The 23,427-nt window shown below is 36.6% G+C and overlaps 1 protein-coding gene across 1 annotated transcript; it reads left to right on the top strand.

Moving 5' to 3' along the window:
• The first annotated feature begins 572 nt into the window (after positions 1-572).
• Positions 573-22,339, top strand: LOC121410966 (origin recognition complex subunit 5-like). The gene is made up of 10 exons (XM_041603377.1): positions 573-628; positions 5,056-5,177; positions 7,282-7,575; positions 9,465-9,651; positions 10,899-11,029; positions 13,773-13,912; positions 14,552-14,768; positions 15,098-15,208; positions 20,882-20,994; positions 21,633-22,339. Exons 2-10 carry the CDS (start codon positions 5,061-5,063, stop codon positions 21,676-21,678), a joined length of 1,356 nt encoding a protein of 451 aa, XP_041459311.1. The 5' UTR covers positions 573-628; positions 5,056-5,060; the 3' UTR covers positions 21,679-22,339.
• The last annotated feature ends 1,088 nt before the right edge of the window (positions 22,340-23,427 follow it).

Genomic DNA, 23,427 nt, shown 5'->3' with positions numbered 1-23,427 from the left:
GCGGGCCGTGGGCCGATGCTTGGCCGGAGAATCAGGCGTAGCATCACGCTACGAACCATGGGGCGACTGTGGGTGCAACATTTGCACTCTTGCGCAAAAAGCCGAAAAACACGGTTGTTTGGAAATAAAACATCAATTACCTATCGGATATATGTAGTGTCTGAAAACAGGACACGCTAAATGTAATGGAAAAGCTGGTAACAAGCAGTAATTTGCAGTTTACCAGCCCTGCTGAATCAACGAAACTCGAGTGTTGATGCGGCTTCATTCATTTTTGCCAAGCTGGGATGACGTCATCATGTACGAACTAGCGCTCGTTCGAGCACTATGACACCGAACGTCAAAACTCTCAAATACGAGTCACAGATTTGGTCAGTGGACGAGAAGGCTCGTCACAGATTACTTCGCGCATGCGCAGTGCTCCCAAAATTCCTTAATCTCGTACGTCCACATGGCACGTCACAGAAAACGAAAGGTCTCAATTGTATCGCGCGCGCGCTGCGTATATACCGCCGGCCGGCCGGCCGGCCGGCCCGGGGCGCGCCATTTGATTGTGAGCCCATGCTGCGCCGAGGTCGATACACATGCCGAAATCTTCATGATCTTGTACGGACGTGGGCATAAAAAGGTGATGTCTTCCAAAATGTTGGTTAGGGTTAGGCTAGACCAAAGGCTTCAGTCTCTGTACTTGGTTGTGTCAACTGCGTTGGTTCTACTAGGCCTAGATCTTTTAGAGGGAAAGTAGAAATCTCGGGGGCGAAAGTTTCAGGTTTTGGGGCCGTATGTGCATGTGTAGCCGTATGGGAAGCAATTCCAGACTCCATGGGGAGAAAGCCTACGTACCGGTATAGTAGACTGATTTTTACTCTCCAGGGGCCTGTTGCATGACGAGATGAGCGATACGTAGGAACGTCCTAGGACCATTATTCCGAGATAGGAAGATTGGCGACAAATCAGCGCTTTCCGTTTCACAAAGGCAATTTTGTCTTCCAAGTCCGCGACATCGTTTGATATCGATAGTATCGGAAAAATATTTAGTCTTCATCGTCACCTGAACCTTTTATTTCAGAATGACGACTTTTCATAAAATCATTTATTTCAATAAAAGGAGATCAAATGATGTTTTATTTATTACTGATTTTAGAATTTAAGTATGGAGCTTAGTTTATGAGGTAAAAAGAGAAAAAAGCCTGAAAGATTCACAAACATAACTGAATAAAATCGAATTTTTCATTATTTCACTTATTTAGAACATGGTGTCCTTTTAGAGACACCTTTCATTGATATTTCAACGAAAGAGACCCTTGTCCGATATAAAAATTTATTTAACTAAGTAGTTTCGACATTTTATTAGTTCAATATTCTGTATTTCTTATAGAATACTTATGTATGATTATGATTTAGCAAATTATGCGTTAATATGTTATTTGTTGAGTAAAAATGGGGTTTGAATGGAGTAAACAAAATCAACAGTGTCTGATTGTATGAGACTAAAAAAGGGGAAAATATGAGAGGCTGCGTGTGAAAAATATAATTAATTTTATTTGTCAGATACTAGTATAACGCAAGAAATACAAATGTGAGTAATTAGAGTATAAACATACCTCAGTTGAAGAGAAGGAAAATATGAACATTCCTGCAAACATTTCCAAGTGAATAAAGTAGTGCTTTGCAATAATAATTAAAACACAGAAAAAGTTGTGCAATCCGCAATGGAGAAAATACTATTAACAGAAAAAATGCTAAAAATTACAACGATCACAAACGTTGGTCATATTTAAAGTTGATCACTTGATTTATGGAAGTTTATATAAGAATATAAGGTTTAAGAATATACAATATATATATATGTTCAACATTTCAAAGTTAAGGAGTAGAGACTACCGTGATTCTTTTAACATGACATAGGAGCCGAAAGGGGGCCTACCCTATGATTTAAAATGCGCCTCTTCGTATGGACTTTATTTTCTTTGATGAACTTATCTTCATGTGATGGATTCGTTTATAGGCCTAATCTGTATCTTAAATTTTTATTAGCTATTTTGATACTGCATGCAGGTTTTTGTTTTGTTTCATTGTTTCACATCTCAAGTTATCCCAAATCCAAGAATTAATTTTCATTGATTAAAATTAATCTCATCAAAAAATAATAATCATAATGAAAATTAAATAGAAATAAATAAATGATTTAGATGTTTAGCATTTTAGTTTTGTATTGTTTTTTTTTTTTGCTTAACGTTATGAACATGTATTTTTTCCTTACAAAATTTCTTTTAAAGAAGTCTTTCATGTTTTTCAATTATCTATAATGAGAAAGCATGAGGGGTCAGAGAGATAGTGCCGCCCATTTCGATAGTTCAAGTTTATTTTTTTAGTGGAAAAGGGGTGGGGATAGGACGGAGGGAGAATAAACGAAGACATATTTTAAAAAAATATTTGGGCCTACATTACCCCCGGAGAAGTTAAAATGACATCCGTTTTGGTCTTCTTGTCGACGTGAAATTGATGACAACTAGCCCCCAAATAAAAATAACTTGGCGCCATTCCAGATAAAATGCATCATCAACCCCCTAAAAAATATGTTTAAAGGTGATATGTCAGTGTGGCTTGCCGTAAACGCATTTTCTCTCAATGCCGACGGTGGCGGGCGGTGTGCAAAGAAGATCATGCCTACGTAGGACATGTCTGGAGGTGTCTTTCCAAGGACCATTCTTCGTATCGCCCAAATCGGCTTTGTGAAACAGTTGAGCGATATCTCGTTCTTACATAGAATGGTTCTACGAAAGACCATTTCATGCAACAGGCCCCAGGAGCCTCCAGGCTACTCTCGGCCCAGGGACGGTGTATGACGGCGGACAGTCCTGGAATTCCACAGAAAATAACCAAATGATGATCAATAAAACAAACTCTTGCAGAAGATTTGATTACTTTATTCTAGTTATTTTTTAGTAATATCAATTGTCAACATGGTCAAGAATACATGTTCCATAAGATAAATAATTATCTCAATCATGATTTTATTCAAATATAGCTGTGTTTTCTTTTTCTCTCCACAATGATACATAATTATGGCATGTAATTCAAGATCATGGCCGGACATTCTGGATTTATTAGAGGCCTGGTCAGGAGATTTTATGATGCTGCAAAGACAAAATAATGAATTAAATAGAAAAAATAAATGTGAGAAAAGATGAAAGTATGATGAGAGCAGAATAATAAAAAGAATGAAAAGAGGGATCTGTGAGAGAAATAATTAGTGACTGAATGCAATGAAATTAATTGGAAGATGCAACTTTTGAAATAATATTTGTTTTATTAAAAAAGAAAATTTATATGAATGAAAATCAAATACATCCTTCAGCTGTTTCAGATGAAATAAAATTATGAAGAGGTTAGAGAGAGACCATGATCATACTATAGGCCCTATAGTATGATCATGGTCTCTCTCTAACCTCTTTATAATTTTATTTCATCTGAAATAGGGCCTATGGCATCATAACTTGTTTTAAATTCAGGGATATCATGATATAGGGTCATTCCATCTGGATTCACCCAGTGGTTGCACCCGACCGTCTTAGAATTCGTTGTAATTTGGTATACATAAAATTCACCATGGCCCAAGCACAAAACAAAAAAAATTAGTCCAATCGGTCCGTCGGTTCTCGCGCTACGGCCCGCCCTTTTCTCCTTGTTTTGACAAAAATGGGCGTGACCTTCAACTTTCAATGGCCACTGCGTCATTACGTGTTGACCAATTTTCATGAAACTGGTACCATTTGATAGGAAATTCAGAGAGGAATCCAAAACATGCATCGAATAATGTATTGGAGCAATTTATAAGGTCATGACCTTTGACCTTAACTTTGACCTTGAGTTTGACCCCCGGACAAATAATTTTTTAACTTGATTTTAACTGATATTCATGTTAGTAAAGTGTTTACCAGTTACATGATTTCTTCCAATCTTAAGTTACAGTATGCAAGCACATGAAAAGAAATTAAGCTTATTCAGTTCACAAATAAAAGATTAAACCTTTATGCTCATGAATAGGTATCTGTTTAGGCATTTTGATGTTCATCAATATATATTCATTTTGATGTTCGGCAATATATATCATATATATTCATGGTAGTAAAGTCTTCACTTTTATCATCAAAATATATACATGTATATATATGTATATGATATATATTGCTGAATCATAAAATGCCTAAACAGATACCTATTCTCTTTATCAAGTGACACTTGATAAAGAGTTGCAGCGGCACTCGAAAGCTCGTGAACTTGTAAGCTAGTGAACACTTTTTGCGAGAATGATCACGAATTTCCTAGAAAGCCAGTGAACACTTTTTGCGAGAGTGATCACGAATTTCCTTGTTGACCATAGTAGATTGCGAGACAAATGAATACCCTCTAGCGATCAGTTTAATCTACTCGCTAGAAATGTGAACCAGTGTGGAAATTCCCATTTCAGCGAGTAGAGTAAACATGTAGATCTCTACCTCAAATATGCATGTAAATTATGTGATCTACTGGTAGATCAATGTGAGAATGATTTAGAAGGAAAGTGTGGTGACTTTTCCGTGTGTGTAATTAGAAATCTAGTCTAATGTTAGGGGTGTGGTCAATTCATGGGTGCGGTTTATAGTCAGTTATCTTTGGTATATATAGATTCATGTTGTAAAAGAGAATCACACGCTTAATCACATAATGATTGACAACGGGGGGGGGGGGGGGGGGGTGATCACAAAGATTTGAGTATGACTAATTCTCATTTAGATCTAAATGCCAACATGTACATGATATGCAACGTGTAAATAATCAGTACGCAGTAGTGCGCATCCTCTTGGCATGATCTGACCAATGCGGTCACGCCTTCTACATGCTCTATAACACAAAGGCATTTAAGTGCGACTCTTTAAGTCATAATTAAATGTTTGTGAAACACCTGATTGCACTTTCTCCCAGCATAGATGTCAGTCCAGACAGTAATTTATTTTTTTTTGTCTATTTTATTTTGTCCACGTTTCATTTCTTTCTTCTTCTTTTATGTAGGAGTGATGGCAGCAAAGGGGAAATCAAGATTTATTGATGTGAAAGCTCTTGCAAATGAGCTGGAAGAGGAATTGCCATGCAGAGGGAGACAGATTGCATTGTTGTTATCACTTGCAGGCCAGGTAAAAAGCTGCTTTGAAGGTTAAAACATTTAATATTTTTAAAAACTGTAATTACATGTATGTATTTGTCATTTCTTTTCAAGTCCTGAGGAAGTTGGGGTGAGCTTAAGGCTTGGTCCCACTGCACTTACGGATGCAGAGAGAATGTAAAATGGAAAAGAATCTTTTGCCATCCATTGGAAAATGTTATGTATCCATTGTGTATGTGTTTCATATGCTCTGTATTCATTGAGCATCCGTCCACTGTGATTTCATTGTTTGCCCAATTTGTCCCATTGTCTGGAGTGGATGATAATGAATGGAGCTTTGAAATGATGCTTGAAAATATGCGATATAGACTTCGAAAAAAGATGAGAGTATTGTCACCTTTGTCTCGCCTGCATAGCAGTGTGAGACTATAGGCGTCGCTTTTCAGACGGCGGCGGCGTCAACACCAAATCTATAACCAAAGGTTAAGTTTTTGAAATGACTGCCTAACTTAGAAAACATATGGCCCTAGTTCATGAAACTTGGCCATAAGGTTAATCAAGTATTACTGAACATCCTGCCTGAGTTTCAGGTCACATGACCAAGGTCAAAGGTCATTTGTGGTCAATGAATGGGGAATCAACATCAAAATCTTAACCTGAGGTTAAGTTTTTGAAATGTCATCATAACTTTGAAAGTTTATGGATCTGATTCATGAAACTTAGACATAAGGTTAATCAAGTATCACTGAACTTCCTGTGCAAGTTTCAGGTCACATGATCGAGGTCAAAGATCATTTAGGGTCAATGAACTTTGGCCAAATTGGGGGTATTTGTTGAATTACCATCATAACTTTAAAAGTATATTGGTCTAGTTCATCAAACTTGGACATAAGAGTAATCAAGTATCACTGAACTTCCTGTGCAAGTTTTAGGTCACAGGATTGAGGTCAAAGGTCAATGAACTTTGGCCGATTTTGGGGTATCTGTTGAATTACCATCATACCTTTGAAAGTATATTGGTCTAGTTCATCAAACTTGGACATAAGAGTAATCAAGTATCACTGAACATTCTGTGCGCATTTCAGGTCACATGACCAAGGTCAAAGGTCAATGAACTTTGGCGGATTTGGGGGTATCTGGTGAATTAGCATCATAACTTTGAAAGTTTATGGATCTGATTCATGAAACTTGGACATAAGAGTAATCAAGTATCACTGAACATCCTGTGCGAGTTTCAGGTCACATGATCAAGGTCAAAGGTCATGTAAGGTCAATTAACTTTGGCCATGTTGGGGGTATTTGTTTAATTACCATCATATCTCTGTAAGTGTATTGGTGTAGTTCATAAAACGTGGACATACATGTAAGAGTAAGCAAGTATCACTGAACATCTTGGGCGAGTATATGGTAGTTTTCAAAGTCAGCACTGCTGCTATATTGAATCACGTGATGCAGGTGAGACCGCCAGAGGCATTCCACTTGTTGTTTAAAAGAAATCTCTGTAAAGACGCGCAAGCGTATAGTGCAAGCGTATTTGAAGTCAATAAATTGACGCAATCTCACCCCTTTGCCATACCGCCTGGAGGAATGGATTTGCATTGGTTGAGTGACATGAGAGAGCTATAAAAACATGTTTCTAATTAGATATTAATTAAAAAGTAGGTGTGTCTTTCAGAGATAAAATGAAGATAAAATTGTTCTCAGAATACCAATTCGGAGATATTTTAAGGGTATTTTTATTTCACTGATTTTAACGAAGATAAAATATTTTATCTGACTTAAAATGTATCTCAGAATACCACCCCAGGACTTTAACATTGTACACTACAGTATGAATTGATCAAGATTTAATATAGTCACACCTGCTGCTGCATGTGTTGGTGTACAACATTTTATTCTAAAGCCCCATGAATGATGGTGTTTATTAGCTATCATCAAAATGATATTTCTTACTTCTGGTCTAATTTTATTCAAACTTTTCTGTATGCTGGTCAGATATTGTTTTCTCTTAGCAGTGAAAGGTTTTGTTTTGTTAAAATTGATACTACTTTCATGTAATTGGAAACCTAGAAACTAACCTGGAGCTCTGCATTGAAGTCTATTTCTATTCATGACAAGTTTGATTGTTATTACAGCCGAACCATACTACCTGTCCAGCCGTCTTTGTCTATGGTCACTCTGCAACAGGAAAGTCTGCTGTTGCGCAGTCTGTGCTGGAATCCATCTCTGCCCCAAGAGCTATTGTGAACTGTGTAGAATGGCAAGGTCAGAAGCAGCTTTTTGAAGAGATTCTCAACCAGGTAGCAGAGGCTGGGCCTAGCCCTGAGAATGGTTTCACACAGTATGCTCGGTGTGACAATGCCAATGACTTTGTCAGGTTGCTCAAAGGAGTGGTCCAGGAGAAAGAGATTGAGGAGACTGTGTATATTGTAAGTCATGCCAATTTATATTTTACTGTAACTCCAATTTCTTAACTTATCACAGGGGAAGTTGACCCTGACAAAAAATTTTTTTGTAAACACACAATGAAAGAATGAAATTAATTATTAGAATTTTAATTTCTTATTTTGTGATGTTGTATGCAAGCAGCTCTCCCGCATATCGTATAGTAAAATATGAATGAAATGCCATTTTCACAGATAATTCAAAATAGTTTTATTGGACCTTCAGAATATCAATAGACAAATCATTTTACACCCTCTCCTTAAAGAAAAATATAGTCATCACGAATCATTACAAATTTGAAATGTATATTTTATGTTACAAATTAACTGGTGTGTTGGCTCAGTTGGTAGAGCGTCCGTCTCACAAACGGGAGGTCAGAGGTTCAAACCCGGCCGCTTCAAGATGGGAGTTGCTGCTTCCCTGTTTGGCGTTCAACAATTAAAGGGATAGAGCCTCGTCGATCTGGCGCTGGACAGCGGCTGCCGAGCCCACGATCTTTGGGCAAAACAAATTTTCAGATTATTTCATTTCTGGTGTCTATTTCTAACAATAAAGTATGGATTTTAAGATTTTGAAGATAATATTTGAATCAGCTGCATGTAAATTGCATCACAAATAAAAAAAATAATTTCTGATAACTTCCTTAATCTTTGATGGATTTTCTTCAAACTTTCACCAATATATTTTGTTTCCTCCTATTTCTGCAACAAATTTTTGTCGGTTGAACTTCCCTTTAAGGTAGTAGAATAACATGGAAACAGACAAATTAATGTAAAGCCAAACAAACTGGAATACAGTTAGTACATTCACAAATGTATTCATTATATTTGTAAGCGTAAAGTGAATAAAATATCAGCAAACCAAATGAAATGATTTTTTTATTCATTTGCATTTATTAATCATTACAGATAAACATGCATACCTAAGTCAACCTTCCATATGTCAAATATCTGTCCACGAAAAAGCATTTTTAGAAAATGCAAAACATGATGGTTGACTCTTTTTTGAAGTCAAATTTCTCCTAGGTTGAACAGATTTCAATGGTCCTAAAATATTTGACTCGGGCAAAGGTACCTCTGAGATCTGTGTTTATTATCTAGTGTGTGATCATGGATAGTGCTCTGTGTCTAGTGTTAAGTCAGGTGTATGAAACCACTGGAACAAGATAGCTTGTGTGAAAACAGAAAAATCAAAGAAACAGATCAACAAAAGTTAGAGAAAAATCAGACAAATAATGAGAGAGTTATGAGCATTTGAATATTGCGATCACTAATGCTATGGAGATAGCAAATTGGCAATGCCACAAAGATGTGTGATGTCACTTGTGAACAACTCTCCCCATTACTTTAGTATATTTTTCACTTGAATTGCCTCTTTTATCACATCTATCCATAGATCATGTGTTCTTTCTACATGAGGGCATGTATTACATATTTTTTAAGAATACATCATGGATAAAGAGTTTGTATCATCATTAGAAAAAGCAAAAAGAGACATTTTGAGGGTATTTTATAGTCCACCAAAGGGAAAGTTGTTCATCAGTGACATCACACATCCTTGTCGCATTGCCAATGGGAGGATCTCCATAGCATTAGTGATTGCAATATTCAAATGCTCATAACTTTCTCATTATTTGTCCGATTTTTCTCAAACTTTCTTTATTCTTATTCTTTGATTATTCTGTTTCTACACAATCCTATTTGTTCCAAAGGTTTCATTCCCCTTTAAGTCTGGTTGTTAACACTGTAAGGATGATATTCCAAAAATACTATGAATTATCTGTCAAAACAGAATAAGCATTGTTGAAAAGTTTTGATATTTTGGTTGGAAATCATATTTTGTTGAAATGTTATTTTATACCACTTTCACCTAGGTCTTAGATAAGGCAGAAAGATTAAGATTCATGGAGGGACACATTCTACCAGCCTTTCTACGACTGTCAGAGCTATCTCAGTGTAATGTGTGTGTCATCATGCTAAGTCAGATAGTATGGGAGAAGTTTAGATGTGGCACAGGCTACTGTGAACCAGTCATCATTCATTTTCCTGACTATACCAAGAGTGAGTAATTGTAGTATTTTACAAGTGTTTTATGTATTAGATGACATTGTTATTTCAGATTCCATTCTAGTAAGTTTGCAAGTTTAGCATAGCAATTCTATGTGGCAATAGCTGGTATATGCTGTATATATGTAAAACCAAGGCAATGAATATGCTGAATATTAAGAAAACATTGTACAAAGTGTAGGGACAGTGATTTTCCGCGATTGCGGAAAACGGACGGAATTCACGGAAAAGGCCTTTGAAACGGAAAGTGGCATTTCAAACGGAAAATAACGGAAAACGTATTTTCCCTCAAAATACACAGGATAGCAACATAAATTACTCCAAAATCACAAAAAAAATGAGAATATTAAATGGCCACAAAACCCCAGAAAACACGATCGCACTTCGCTACAATCATGACAATTCACACATCGTGACTGCACTCGACATCAGCACACTCGATTGTACCCAGCGCATGTACCCGGCACCGGCCGGGTTGGGCTTCACATCTACACATATGCACACATCGTTCCAACAACACGGTCGTGTGTTGCTGCCCTCTACATTCTAAGATGTAACAGCACGATATCGTGGTCTTAAAATCCAAGATGGCGGATTGGTTCAAGTCGTTGACTGATGATAACGATGTCCAAAAACCCCCAAAATTATTGATGAAATTTCATTTCAAAGTAAAATAATGCTAATAATGTGAAAGGTGAGGATGTACATGTATGCATGCTAAATGCATTTGTAAAAATATGTTTTGAACCCGCATAGATCCGATTAGAATGGATTCTATTGGGTTGTTGGTACAGTGGCAGATACAAATTTTAACCAGTGTGAGTGTACGTGTTGTGATTTTGCTATTCAATGTGTGAACGGAATTGTCACTTTTTGGTGTGTACAAATTCAATGGGGAAACGGAATTTCCGTTTTCTGACATGCTGAAACGGAATTTGAGATTTTCTGAAACGGAAAAAGCCATTTTTTGAAACGGAAAATCACTGTCCCTAAAAGTGATTTTGCCAGTCAGTTTGGTGATGGGTGACAAATTGTTATATTCAGGTAAATTTGGATGTAGCCATCTTTCTTAATGCCAAGCTGAGGAAAGATAGCCTGTTTATTCATATTACCAATGAATCGATAGTAAGACTTGTATGCTTTCTTTTCCACATAGAACAATTAAATTACCCCCCAAAACAATAACAAGAGAAATATCAGATATTTTAGTGCATTTATTGATATGTGATTTGCTGTTTCAGATGAAATCTTAGAAATCATTGCATCACACCCTCCAGCTGGCTACAGGTGTACCTTCTATGCTTCCTATGTGAATCTTCTTCTGAGTATCTTCTATATGGCCTGTAGGGACCTCAATGAAATCAGACATTTGGTAAGTGACCTTCTTATCATGGGAAATAAAGAGTGCTGTTTGGATGGGGGATAAGTATTATGCTGTTCTTTCTAAATTACCTTTCATATTTGTATCAGTGGTAATATACTGGGGGCTCTTTTGCAACTTACAGAATATGCCACATTTATCCTCTTCATATATGCATATTTCTCAGCTATTTTGCTGATAGTACCTAAATCAAAATAGTGAAGTATTACCAATTTGCTGTAACCAAACTCTTACCTTGTTCATACACGCCATACCGCAAATGTTTTTGCATCGACGTGGATAACAATAAATGCTCACATTCGTGGGATTATCTGATTCTTACAATATATCTTGGATGAGTTTGTGCCATCTTAAGAATGAGCAAAAGGATATATTTATGGGTACCGTAAGTAACGGAATGTAAACTGCACCCGTGGATTAACCGCACCCCCAACTTTGGACTAAAAAAAAAAAGAAAAAAAAAAAAAGAATCCTTCCCACATTTACATGCATATTTGAGGTACGAAGAGACAAAAACTAAGTTAAAGATTTCAAAGTATCCAAAGAGATTACCAGTATGCGGAAATCTGCTGTTCTTGATCAATTCATCTACAAATATTAGCAAGAGAAAAGGTCCCGACAATATTGGCCACCTACACACTCACCTCCCAGTCACAGTGTACACACACACAGCACTGCCGTTCTTGTACATTGCAAACTACGATATAGTACCAGTACATCTTATCAAATTATGATCTTGTCTTTCCCCGGGGTAGGAGAAAGAACATTCACATTTCTTGCATCACAACCTCACAATCACTTTCAGAATTTGTCTAGCATTCGATGTCTTAGCATGAATTTTGGATACGGGATTACAGGAAGGTTCAAGAAACAAAGAAATTGGCATTTTTTCCAGTTGTTTTGTACGGCTTTGTGCCATCTCTCTCGTGCATGGTGTACATGGTATCTTATGAAAAGCAAACGGGAAAGAAAAAAAATAAGCTGGCGCATGGCACAAAACGGGACTTTGAATAGCGCCAGCTTAAGTCGGACTATAACCACATTACAACGCAATCTCTAAGCTCACTCAACTCTCGCTCAGCTGTGACAAAATGTTACTGAGTATGCTTGGCGTCTCTTTGAACTTAGCCAGGGTACTTCGCTGCTTTCAATCGAGAATAAAGTAAGAATTAGTGTCATGAAGGTGGGTGCGTTTGTTATGGACAATATTTGATTCAGATTGTAATAATCGCTTCCCATTACCCGCGGCTCATACCCCTCTAAACGACATTGCCCTGGCGGCTACGCCCGGCCACTCGATGTGTTGTGAACTGGCAGACGTCTTACATGTTCGGGAGGGGTTATGACCGGCTGGCTCAGACCCGTCATCGTGTGTTAACCGCACCCCCGACTTTTGCTTCTATCCCACCGAGAAAAAGGTGCGGTTAATAGACCGTTACTTACGGTATATTAACAGTTTTCAAAACTTAAGAGTTTTGCATACCTTTTAAAATCTTACATCTCAGTTACATCACCAATATAAGGATCTTCATAGTATTCTCTACATTTTAATGCCCATAATTTCTTCTTTGTCCAGTTTTTATCAAAATCGCATTGATCATAATATTTGGTTTTTCTGTTTTCACACAAGCTAACCTAATTAATGGGTTTCATTCTTCTATGTCATTTATTGATGAAATACATTTAAACCAAAGGAGGATTGGTGTTTCAAACCACATCATGTTTTTTTTATCATTTCTCTCCTCTTTTTGATCACGGTTACTGGCACTACTTTTCAGGTAAAAGGGAAAATCAGGTTCTAGAAACTTAAAATATAAGTTAAGAAGAGTATTTTGTGACACAAATAATCAATCAGTGATTTTCTATGACCACTGTTATAAACTACTGAAATCTTTGTATCTGATTGGTTTAGAACAAGTAAGTTAATGAAGATTACTGACAAGATGCTTCATGAAGCACTCCTTAAATGTACAGGTAGATGTAAAGCTATAAAATCTATACAAAAGCTAGTAGAATAGTATTTGTCCTCCTTTTCATAGAAACCTCTTATAAACTAGCACGTATACTTGAAGGAGATCATGAATTTAGTTCTTTACTTTCAGTCATAACTCTCAGTAGGGCAAGAACAATGTACTTCCTGTTCTTTCAGCTATTCACAACTCTACCTTATCAATGAACGGTGCTCACAGTATTTTAGTCTAGTATAGGCCTATTATGCATGAGTGCACTTGTTTACAGTTCATTGTCTATGAGGGAAAGGGGATGGGGTCTGAAAAATTAGTTATTTTTTCAAAATGATAACCATCCCCCACTAAAATCATGCACTCTTATTTTGTGTGAGTGTGTTCATGCATGAATGTCTTTGAAAAAGCCTATCAAATATAACTGAAAAACCTCCAGTTGAAATTTCAACAGGAATATTTTGGAAGATCAACTACGAATACCAAGTACCAAGGCAAGAAACTCCTTTGCAATATAGTTGCCCTTCTGCCACTTAGAACTGACAGGCTGCATTACCTTTGTAAATGGTCAAGCAACCTAGAGGTAGAGTCATGACTGCCTATTGAAAATTTTCAAATTTATTACATTCCTTTAATACTAAAATCTGCATGTATTTTGTGCATCAAGAGATAAACTTTTAAACAGGTCTGGATAAGTAGGGATTCAAAATTTTCTACAGTATGCATGGCTAGAATATATAAGTAAAGAGTGACAAATTTACTTTTCACCCTAGGCCGAACTCAACTTTCCAAAGTACATTGAACCTATTACCAAAGGGGAAGCTACAGTCGATGATGCACATAAACTGTGGAGGAATATTGAACCTCATCTCAAGAAAGCTCTTCAGACCATCTACCTCAGAGAAGTCTCCAGGTAAAAATTTAAAATAAAACCACAAATATATATATTTTCATGAGAGTTTACCTCTTAAAGAGGACTACATATTGTTAGAATTGGTAGATTTTTGACATTATGTTGATACATGTAGTGATTAATTGTACTCCCTGTAAATATCTCAAAGACTATCAAGCAGTGATGGGGTTTACAGCTTCCCATATTTTTGTCGAAATTCTTGCATTCATTTAGATATTATTTATCAACCTCAACCTCCTTGATGCATAGTGGGAGAAATAACCACATAGAGATTAATTCTCAAATCTTGGGCACCATTACATCAAAGTTGTCATCCTCTACCAATTTTTGTAAAAAAGCTTGGTTCTGATTTTATAAGAAGCATAGATTACAGATAACAGTGGAAATTTGCCCATATTAACAATTTTTAGTACAACGGAGAAATTATCTCTAAGCTTATCAATTACTCTGTAAACATCATTGCGAAATAAATTCTTAAAAATATGTGATAAAGATATTGGTATTACAATGGATGTCATGGTTAGGGTATTTGCAAAGCTTATAAGTCACTGCATGTAATACTCAATACTGGGATCGTGTATTTATTTTGTAAGTAGATAAATCTTTGTGCTAAATTGTTTTATTTGTGAATCTTCTCAGTGCACAGTGGGAGAAATACCAGCAGGAAGTATCTGGTCAGGCTAGCCTTCCCAACATGCTGTCTGCCCGAGCCCATGTCGAGCTACCGTTCTACTCTAAGTTTCTTTTAATAGCAGCATACCTTGCCTCCTATAATCCTGCCAGGACGGATAGGCGATTCTTTGCAAAGCATCATGGGAAAATCAAGAAGACTGCAAGGATATCCAAGAAGAAGGAGGTGATTTCAGCTATCATTCCTTTTTTTTGCTTACTTTTCGGAAATTACTGGCAAGTCATAAGAGATTAGGCTTGCATAATCTTTAGGCATACATGTATAGCTTAACTTCCAAATCAGAAACAAGGAACGTATAACCATGTAGAGTCTGTCGTACAAGACCTTAAAGCAATTAACATGTCTGTGGGAATTAAACAATATTTGTTAATCTACTGGCACACTTTCATGAATTTACCCATAAGAAATGAACAGGTGAATGCAAGAATATTTGAATTATTTCATCACAGAACTCTGTGTAATTATCATATATGTTTTTCATATGATGATTACAGACCAGCAACCAGCTACTGGGTCCCAAGGCATTCCCTCTAGACAGACTAATGGCTATCTTCTATAGTGTTGTAGATGCAAGGGTCGCACCATCTGCAAATATCTTCTCTCAGGTAAATATATAGAATTTACTTTGTGATACTGTAATGTCAATGGCAGTTCCTTAACATGAAAGATTTTGTGAAATTAAAAGTCCACCCAACATTAAGTTGATCTGAATAAAATGGAAATAGCGAAACAAGCATAATGCTGAAAATTTAATCAAAATCAGGTTTAAAATGGAAAATTTAGCAATTTAAAGGTCGCTTAAATTTCTTGTATAACTGTATATGCACAAACTATGCAAATGAGATAGCCAATAATGTATGGAATGTGAATTATTGAATGAATAAAACAATATTTCTGTTTTTTTCAGATTTGACAACAAGCAACTCTTCATTGATTCACAATACATTACAGCAATTACAATTCTATGGAAGGAATCAAAATTTTGTTTTTTTTTATTAAAAGAATATTTAACAATGTATTCAATAAAATACAAAAGAAATAGTGGGTGGGTGCTACATGTATTACTCTACTTTTGCATGCTGACCAGGATGTGCATATAACTGTTTTGTAAAATCAAGCAACTTTCTTCTTTTACATCTGGGGAGCGTTTCATCAACATTTTTGTCCGACAAGTTGTCAGATCTGACAACTTTTCTGTATTTTAATTGGCTGAGAAGCACTGTTACTATGGTAACTGTCGGATAAAATGGGACTTGTCGGATAAAACGTCCGACAAGTCCTTTCATGAAACGCCCCCCTGTTCTGATGAATTTTTCAGCATTATTAGTCCGGGTTATAATTGAGCAAGGTGCCACACGAAAAAGGAGAAATTTTCATATAGTGCTTCTAGACCAGTTTTTTATGCTGAATATGAATATATGAGGTAACCAGGCTGTATCCTGAAAATTAACCCGTGAGGGCGCTTTTTTCAAAATGGCCGCCAAATTTTCAGAACATTTGAATTTTCGTACATAGATTTTGACATAAACATTCAATTGCCACAAAATTAGTGTCATATGAAAGACAAATAAATTTCCTACAATTTGGTACCATTTATAGGGGATAAGTAGGTCATATGGCTGAGATTTTAAGTAGAAAAGTGCATTTTTTGTCATTTTTTCCCAAAAATTGAAAATTTTGCAAATACATGATTTTACATAATTCTAAGAAAAATGAATCAATGACCTTGAAATGTTCCAGAAAACTTTATTGATATACTATTATTATGTAGATGAAATTTCAACTCTGTATCATTCTTCTTAGCAAATTTATAAGGTATCAAACTTGAATACTTCAATTTCAGAAATGTCGCTTTTTGTATGCATTTCCATAGACTAATACGTATAACATGTATAATATATATAATGTATATAGTTAAACATTAAATCCAATTATCTCCGCTCGTTAGTCACTTGGATAGTTAAGAGTAGGCTTTTCTATATCAGTTACATAAAACAAAATGTTGGCACATCAAGGCCTAACACTCTCATGGGGTGGGGAAGTTGAAGCCCCCCCCCCCTTTGGCTATATTATGTTGTTGTATATTGCCTATGAAGCACCCATTGAGGCAAAAAGCGTTTTTGCTATACAGTACAGCCACTTTAATTACTTTGAAACCACTTGGAGAGGAAAAGAGTATTAAGCTTTGTAGCTACATCGAAAGTAGTGACACGTACATCAAAGCCAACCCCTCTCGGGGGGGGGGGGGGGAGGGGGGGGGGGAGGATCACCCCTCCCCCTTTTGCTTATTGCCAATTTATTTGGAAATTCACCATTTTGGACCCAACATTGAGGAAAAAAAGCATTTGTGCATTATAGTATTTTATTGCTTTGAGAGAGTAGTGTGTTCTACCAGCTACATAAATAAGCGCTAGCACATCGAACCCTAGCCCTATAAGGGGCTGTCTAATGTCACCCCCTCCTCTATATCATGTATATTGCCTATTTATTGAAAATTTCAACATTTTGGATCACCCATTGAGGCATATTAAGGGGCGTTTCTATATCATACAGCCAATTTTATTTTCTTGTAATTACTTAGAGAGAAAAGCGTAGGCTTTGCTCTATCAGCTACATATTATTAGGAAGCGCTGGCACATCGAAACCTATCCCTCACACGGGCTGATAAGTCAACCCCCCCCCCTCTATTATCATGTATGATACCTATTTATTGGAAATTACACCATTTTGAATCGCCCATTGAGGCAAAAGTGCGTTTCTACTATACAGCCAATTTCGTTTTCTTGCAATGACTTGGAGAGGATAGAGTAGGCTTTGCTCTATCAGATACAAATACACAAGTGCTTACAAAGAAAAGCCTACCCCCTCCGGGAAGCTGTTGAAATTAACCCATCCATTTTGCATTGTAGCATATTTATTGAAGAATTCACCATTTTAAAGCCCCCATTTAGGCAAAAAGGTGTTTCTGATATATAGCCCTGCCACTTTTACTGCATTGAAACCACTTAGGGATGAAAGAAGAGGTTTTTGCTTTATCAGCCACATATAAAGAGGTGCAGGCAAATAAAAGCCTACTTCCTTCAGGGGACTGTCGAAATTACCCCCATCCCCTCCCTTGAAATTCACCATTTTGGAGCCCCCATTTAGGCAAAAGGCGTTCCCGATATAAAGTTCTACCACTTTTACTGCCTTGAAACCACTTAGGGAGGAAAGAAGAGGTTTTTGCTTTATCAGCCACATATAAAGAGGTGCAGGCAAATAAAGCCTACTTCCTTCAGGGGAGTGTTGAAATTACCCCTACCCCCCCCCCTCTTGAAATTCACCATTTGGAGCCCCCATTTAGGCAAAAAGGCGTTCCCGATATATAGTTCTGCCACTTTTAATGCCTTGAAACCACTTAGGGACGAAATAATAGGTTTTTGCTTTATCAGCCACATATAGAGAAGTGCAGGCAAATAAAAGCCTACCCCCTCCAGGAGGCTGTCGAAATCACCCATCCCTTTTGCATTATTGCCTATTTATTGAAAAATTCACCATTTTGGAGCCCCCATTGAGGCAAAAAGGCGGTTCTGATAAATAGCTCTGCCACTAGTACCGCCTTGAAACTATATGGAGAGGAAAGAGTAGGCTTTCCTCTAACAGCTACATATAAAGAAGTGGCTCTACTATATACTAGAAACATGTTTTTTTCCTTAACGGGGGTTCCAAAATGGCGATTTTTACAATGAATTGGCAAAAATCGTAAAAAAGGTGGGGTAACATAATTATAGTCCCCTGAAGTGAGTCAGGCTTCGATATGGCAGCAATTTGTTCTATATAGCTGAAAGAGGGGAACCTATTCTTTCCTCTCCAAGTGGTTTCAAGAAAGAGAAATTGTGTGTTTTATACAGCAGAAGTGCATATCGCCTCAATGGGGCTCAAAAATTTTGAATTTTCAAATAATTAGGCAATAATGCAAGAGAGGTTGGGTGATTTGACAGCCGCCCAGATGGGTAAGCTTGAATGTGCCAGCATTTCTTTATGGAGCAAAGCCTATTCTTTTCTCTCTAAGTGGTTTCAAGGCAATAAAAGTGGCAGAACTATATATCAAAGACACCTTTTTGCTTCAATGGGGGCTTTAAATGGTGACTTTTCAACAAATAGTCAAATAATGAAAATTAGTTGGGTAACTTCAAAAGCCACCTGAAGGAGATAGGCTTCGATTTGCCAACACTTCTTTATATGGAGCTAATAGAGCAAAGCCTACTCTTTCTTCTCCAAGTCATTGCAAGAATATAAAATTGGCTGTACTATATAGTAGGAATGCGCTTTTGCCTCAATGAGTGATCCAAAATGGTGAAATATCCAATAAATCAGCAATATACATGATATAGAGGGGGGGGGGTTACTTAGACAGCCCCTGAGAGGGCTAGGGTTCGATGTGCCAGTGCTTATTTATATGAAGCTGGAAGAACGAAGTCTACTCTATCCTAAGTGATTTCAATAAAATGGGGTGTGCAACAAAGCACAAACGCTCTTTGGCCTCAATGTTGGGTCCAAAATTATGAATTTTCAAATAAATATGCACTATTAAGCAAAAGCCCCCCCCCTAAGAGGGGTATGCTTCAGTGTGCCACTTCTTTGGATGTAGCTGGTAGAACAATTAAAGCCTACTTTTTCCTCTCAAAGTGGTTTCAAAGCAAACAAAGTGGCTGTACTGTAGTAGAAATGCCTGTTTTTGCCTCAATGGGTGCTTCAAAAAATGGTGATTTTCCAATAAATAGGCAATATACAACAACATAATATAGCCAAAGGGGGGGGGGGCTTCAACTTCCCCACCCTATGAGAGTGTTAGGCCTTGGTGTGCCAACATTTTGTTTTATGTAGCTGATAGAGAAAAGCCTACTCATAACTATCCAAGTGATTAACGAGCGGAGATAATTTGATTTAATTTTAACTACAGTATACATTATACATATTATACATGTTATACATATTAGTCTATGGAAATGCATACAAAAAGTGACATTTCTGAAATTGAAGTATTCAAGTTTGATACCTTATAAATTTGCTAAGAAGAATGGTACAGAGTTGAAATTTCATCCACATAATAATAGTATATCAATAAAGTTTTCTGGAACTTTTCAAGGTCATTGATTCATTTTTCTTAGAATTATGTAAAATCATGTATTTGCAAAATTTTCAATTTTTGGGAAAAAATGACAAAAAATGCACTTTTCTACTTAAAATCTGAGCCATATGACCTACTTATCCCCTATAAATGGTACCAAATTGTAGGAAATTTATTCGTCTTTCATATGACACTAATTTTGTGGCAATTGAATGTTTATGTCAAAATCTATGTACGAAAATTCAAATGTTCTGAAAATTTGGCGGCCATTTTGAAAAAAGCGCCCTCACGGGTTAATTTTCAGGATACAGCCTGGTTACCTCATATATTCATATTCAGCGTAAAAAACTGGTCTAGAAGCACTATATGAAAATTTCTCCTTTTTCGTGTGGCACCTTGCTCAATTATAACCCGGACTATATGCTTTTTTTAATTTTGTTTCTTTTATTCAAACCAAGTTTTTGTTTGTGTGGACATATGATTTAAGGGATCAACCCCAAACTTGTTTCATGTATGCATATTTGGGGGATGATCTACATAGATATTTGAGTCACAAAGTCAAAGGTCACAGAGGTTGTTAGAAGCTTAAAGCATCTTGTTCTCATGACAAAGAACTGTCTGATAGTTCAACTTCAAACATGGCTCATATATGCTAATTAGTTCTTACCAGTAGTATGTTTGATCATGAGGTTAAACATCACAGGGATCATTATATACACTGAAATATCTCATTCTTGCATTAACTAGAATAGTAGTTGGAGTTTGAGGGATCATCATCATTCTTGGTTCATATATGTAGATATGCAAATGAGGGTCATCTGATTAGATTTTGGGGTCACAAGGTCAAAGCTCACAGGTCATTATTGGAAAATTTTAGATGTTTGTGTTTATATATTTTTGATCTAGCAATAGCATAGGCATAACTTTGACTGCATACAGTGGAAAATTCATGTGTTTACACTTGAAAATTGTCCTTGCTTTTCCTTACCAAAATATTTTTCATTTTGTTTGGGAAGTAAATTTAAATGAATGAAAGAAATATGAGTTTATAAAAGACTGATTCATGCATGATGATATGGCTGAGGAGTTATGAAGAAAAAAAAATATATGTATACATTTCTGATACATTTCTCCTAAAGTCTCAACTATTCTTTTTGTTTTACTGTAGATCTCTTCTTTAGTGACCTTGCAACTTCTATCCCATGTTGGACATGATGATCAGCTAGATGTTCCAAAGTATAAATGCACAGTCTCTCTGGACTTCATCAGGTCTATAGCAAGGTATGTCTCTTTTTAGATTAAAGATTTTCGTAAATTCTCTGATAATTTTATGATAAAGCCACTTTGTGAAAATATGATTGTCTATATTTACTGTCAGGCAGTGGCTTTCCTGGGAAATCTTGTCAGGAGATGTAAAAATTTTCTGACAAAAGAAAGAGGTCAAATATTGCCACCACTACAGGTGCAATTTCCTTTCCATTCTTTGAAAAGGTTATCAAAATTCTTTTTTTACACCCTCTAAACGCTCCCTTATGGTAATCTAGTGAATTGGTGATATTTACAAAGTGAAATGATCATAAATTAGCCTTAAGAACAGACATACTGAAGCTTCTTGACATACACTCAAGTGGCCAACAAACTTTTGCCATGCACTCAAGTGCATGTCAAAATGAAATGATGATTTGGATTTTGTTTTAAAGGAAAATGAGCATGCGCTTCATGAACTTGTGAGCTGGAACTTTATTGATATGCATATACAAGAGAAAAAAGAAATATTAATACAATATCCTCCTTGTGGTATTAGTTTACCTTATCATTTATTTATTTTAAAGATAATGAATACCCTACATACCTGGCAAATGTCTAATTTTCATGGCAGACCTCATTTCCAGTTGAATTTCCTCTTTGTATTTCTACAGGACAGTAAATTTTGACATCATAAGATACCTGTACGACTTTGTATGAAGAATTCTACTTGGCCCTCCTGATATACGTGAGTCTATGAAGAAATGATGGAAGTGTGTGTTGGTGTTGGATGGATGTCTGTCTGACTTGGGTACAGTTCTGTTATGGAAATGAAGCAACTACCCAAGATTGTGTAAACCCAGTCTTCAGTAAACAGTTCACCTTGATATTTTTCTATAATTTTCTTTTGGTTTGAAGGCAATAAAATTGCCAGAAAGACAAACATTTAACATATTTTAAGTGCCTAGTTTACTGATTTATTAATAATGAAGTTGATGATTTGATAATCAAAACTTATAAGTAAAGTATGTAATCATCAAAAGCATGCCTGACAGAACTACAATTCTATTATATTGAAGAAATATATTGTCAATTATTACCAAATACCAACCCATCGTGCGATGCATGTTATCGTGCAATTTCTGCACGGAGGTCACACTTTTCATTTCCCAGTAGAAATTCTCTACTTTCAAGGGTGGTATCCTCTCTGGTCTCTTCCTTTAGTCGCTGGAGTATTTCTGCCGATATTTGCAGAACCCCTTCTTCATATCTATGACCTTGTTCTCATTAGGATTTCTACAACTAGTTTACTGGAAACTGGTTCAGGAAACTAGTAGTTTGGAAGATCGGTTTGCTTGCTTTCCCATTTGATCACACAAAATTGGTTTTTAAAATCACTTCACGTAAAGTCATCTTGTTGCTATGGAAACGCTCACAGTGGGTGACACGTTTTGCGCGAAATTCAAAACCGCAGCGTAGGTATTCTACACCTGTCTGATTCAATGCCTCAGGAAGGTCATATAATCCCAGCACAGGCCCAGCTGTGATAACATGCTTTAGCTTATCTGTGGTCTTGATGTGTGTCCCATTTCTGATACCATGTGAGGTGACGAGCACAACACGTTTTGACTCCAAAAGATACGGTTGCAGAGTGTCTTTATTAAGTACCAATTATTATATTTATCACATCTGAATTGTAGATGGCAAAGTAGTGTATTCAATATATCTATATACATTACAGTGAGTAAATCAACTTAACTTGCTCTTTTCTCTTGGGTCCTGAAAGTGAGAGCATCACCACTTGAAATCATGCCAAAAACAAAATATCCTTCATCATAACAGTTTGATAGGTTCGTCCTGTCTCTCTCCCCTTACTTTCTCAACTCATTCAACAGGAATTAGACCGGTTGTCATGCACCCATACTCTTTCTCTCTGTTATCTCTCGAAATGTAACCATTTATAAACGCAACTCATACAACTTTAACTGGAGACCAATGTTTAGGAGAACACGGTATGTAGGTCCTCATGCCAAGCAGTGCACACACGTTCAAGTAAAATGACTGAATTTTGTTGCACAATTGTAAAAAGAAAATTAATATACATATTATGAACAATGAAGTGAACTTGCCAGTACAATTTTCTGACAACAATGGGTGATTTCAAGTACGGTGTTCGGTGTGGGTGTTGAGAGCGTGAAAAGGCTGCTGAACCGAGCCCCAACACTGAGCTGAGTTCAGAGGAGCGATACCGATCGCGTTATCGATATCCTATGACATCACGCCTCTGCGCTGTGCTGCTGATCATCTCAACTTTACGCGAGAAATTCTCGACGACGAAAGTGAAATCAGGAAGAAATTGCAGTAAAATCTTATCGTACAGAATGCACTGGTTAAAATCACTGCAATAATCAGAAAACATAAATATTATATTTCATTAAAATATGTAAAACTCTAATGATTTGCGCTCAT

Source organism: Lytechinus variegatus, chromosome 3, assembly GCF_018143015.1.
Source record: "Lytechinus variegatus isolate NC3 chromosome 3, Lvar_3.0, whole genome shotgun sequence".
Taxonomy (NCBI): Eukaryota; Metazoa; Echinodermata; class Echinoidea; order Temnopleuroida; family Toxopneustidae; genus Lytechinus; species Lytechinus variegatus.
Note: the sequence above shows the minus strand (reverse complement) of the source record. Positions and strands in the feature narration are given on the sequence as shown.

Coding starts and splice junctions, on each gene's coding strand:
- LOC121410966 (XM_041603377.1), top strand. CDS start 5,061: ATGGCAGCAAAGGGGAAATCAAGATTTATTGATGTGAAAGCTCTTGCA. Junction 5,178..7,281: donor TGTTATCACTTGCAGGCCAG/GTAAAAAGCTGC, acceptor TTGTTATTACAG/CCGAACCATACTACCTGTCC. Junction 20,995..21,632: donor TTCATCAGGTCTATAGCAAG/GTATGTCTCTTT, acceptor GTATTTCTACAG/GACAGTAAATTTTGACATCA.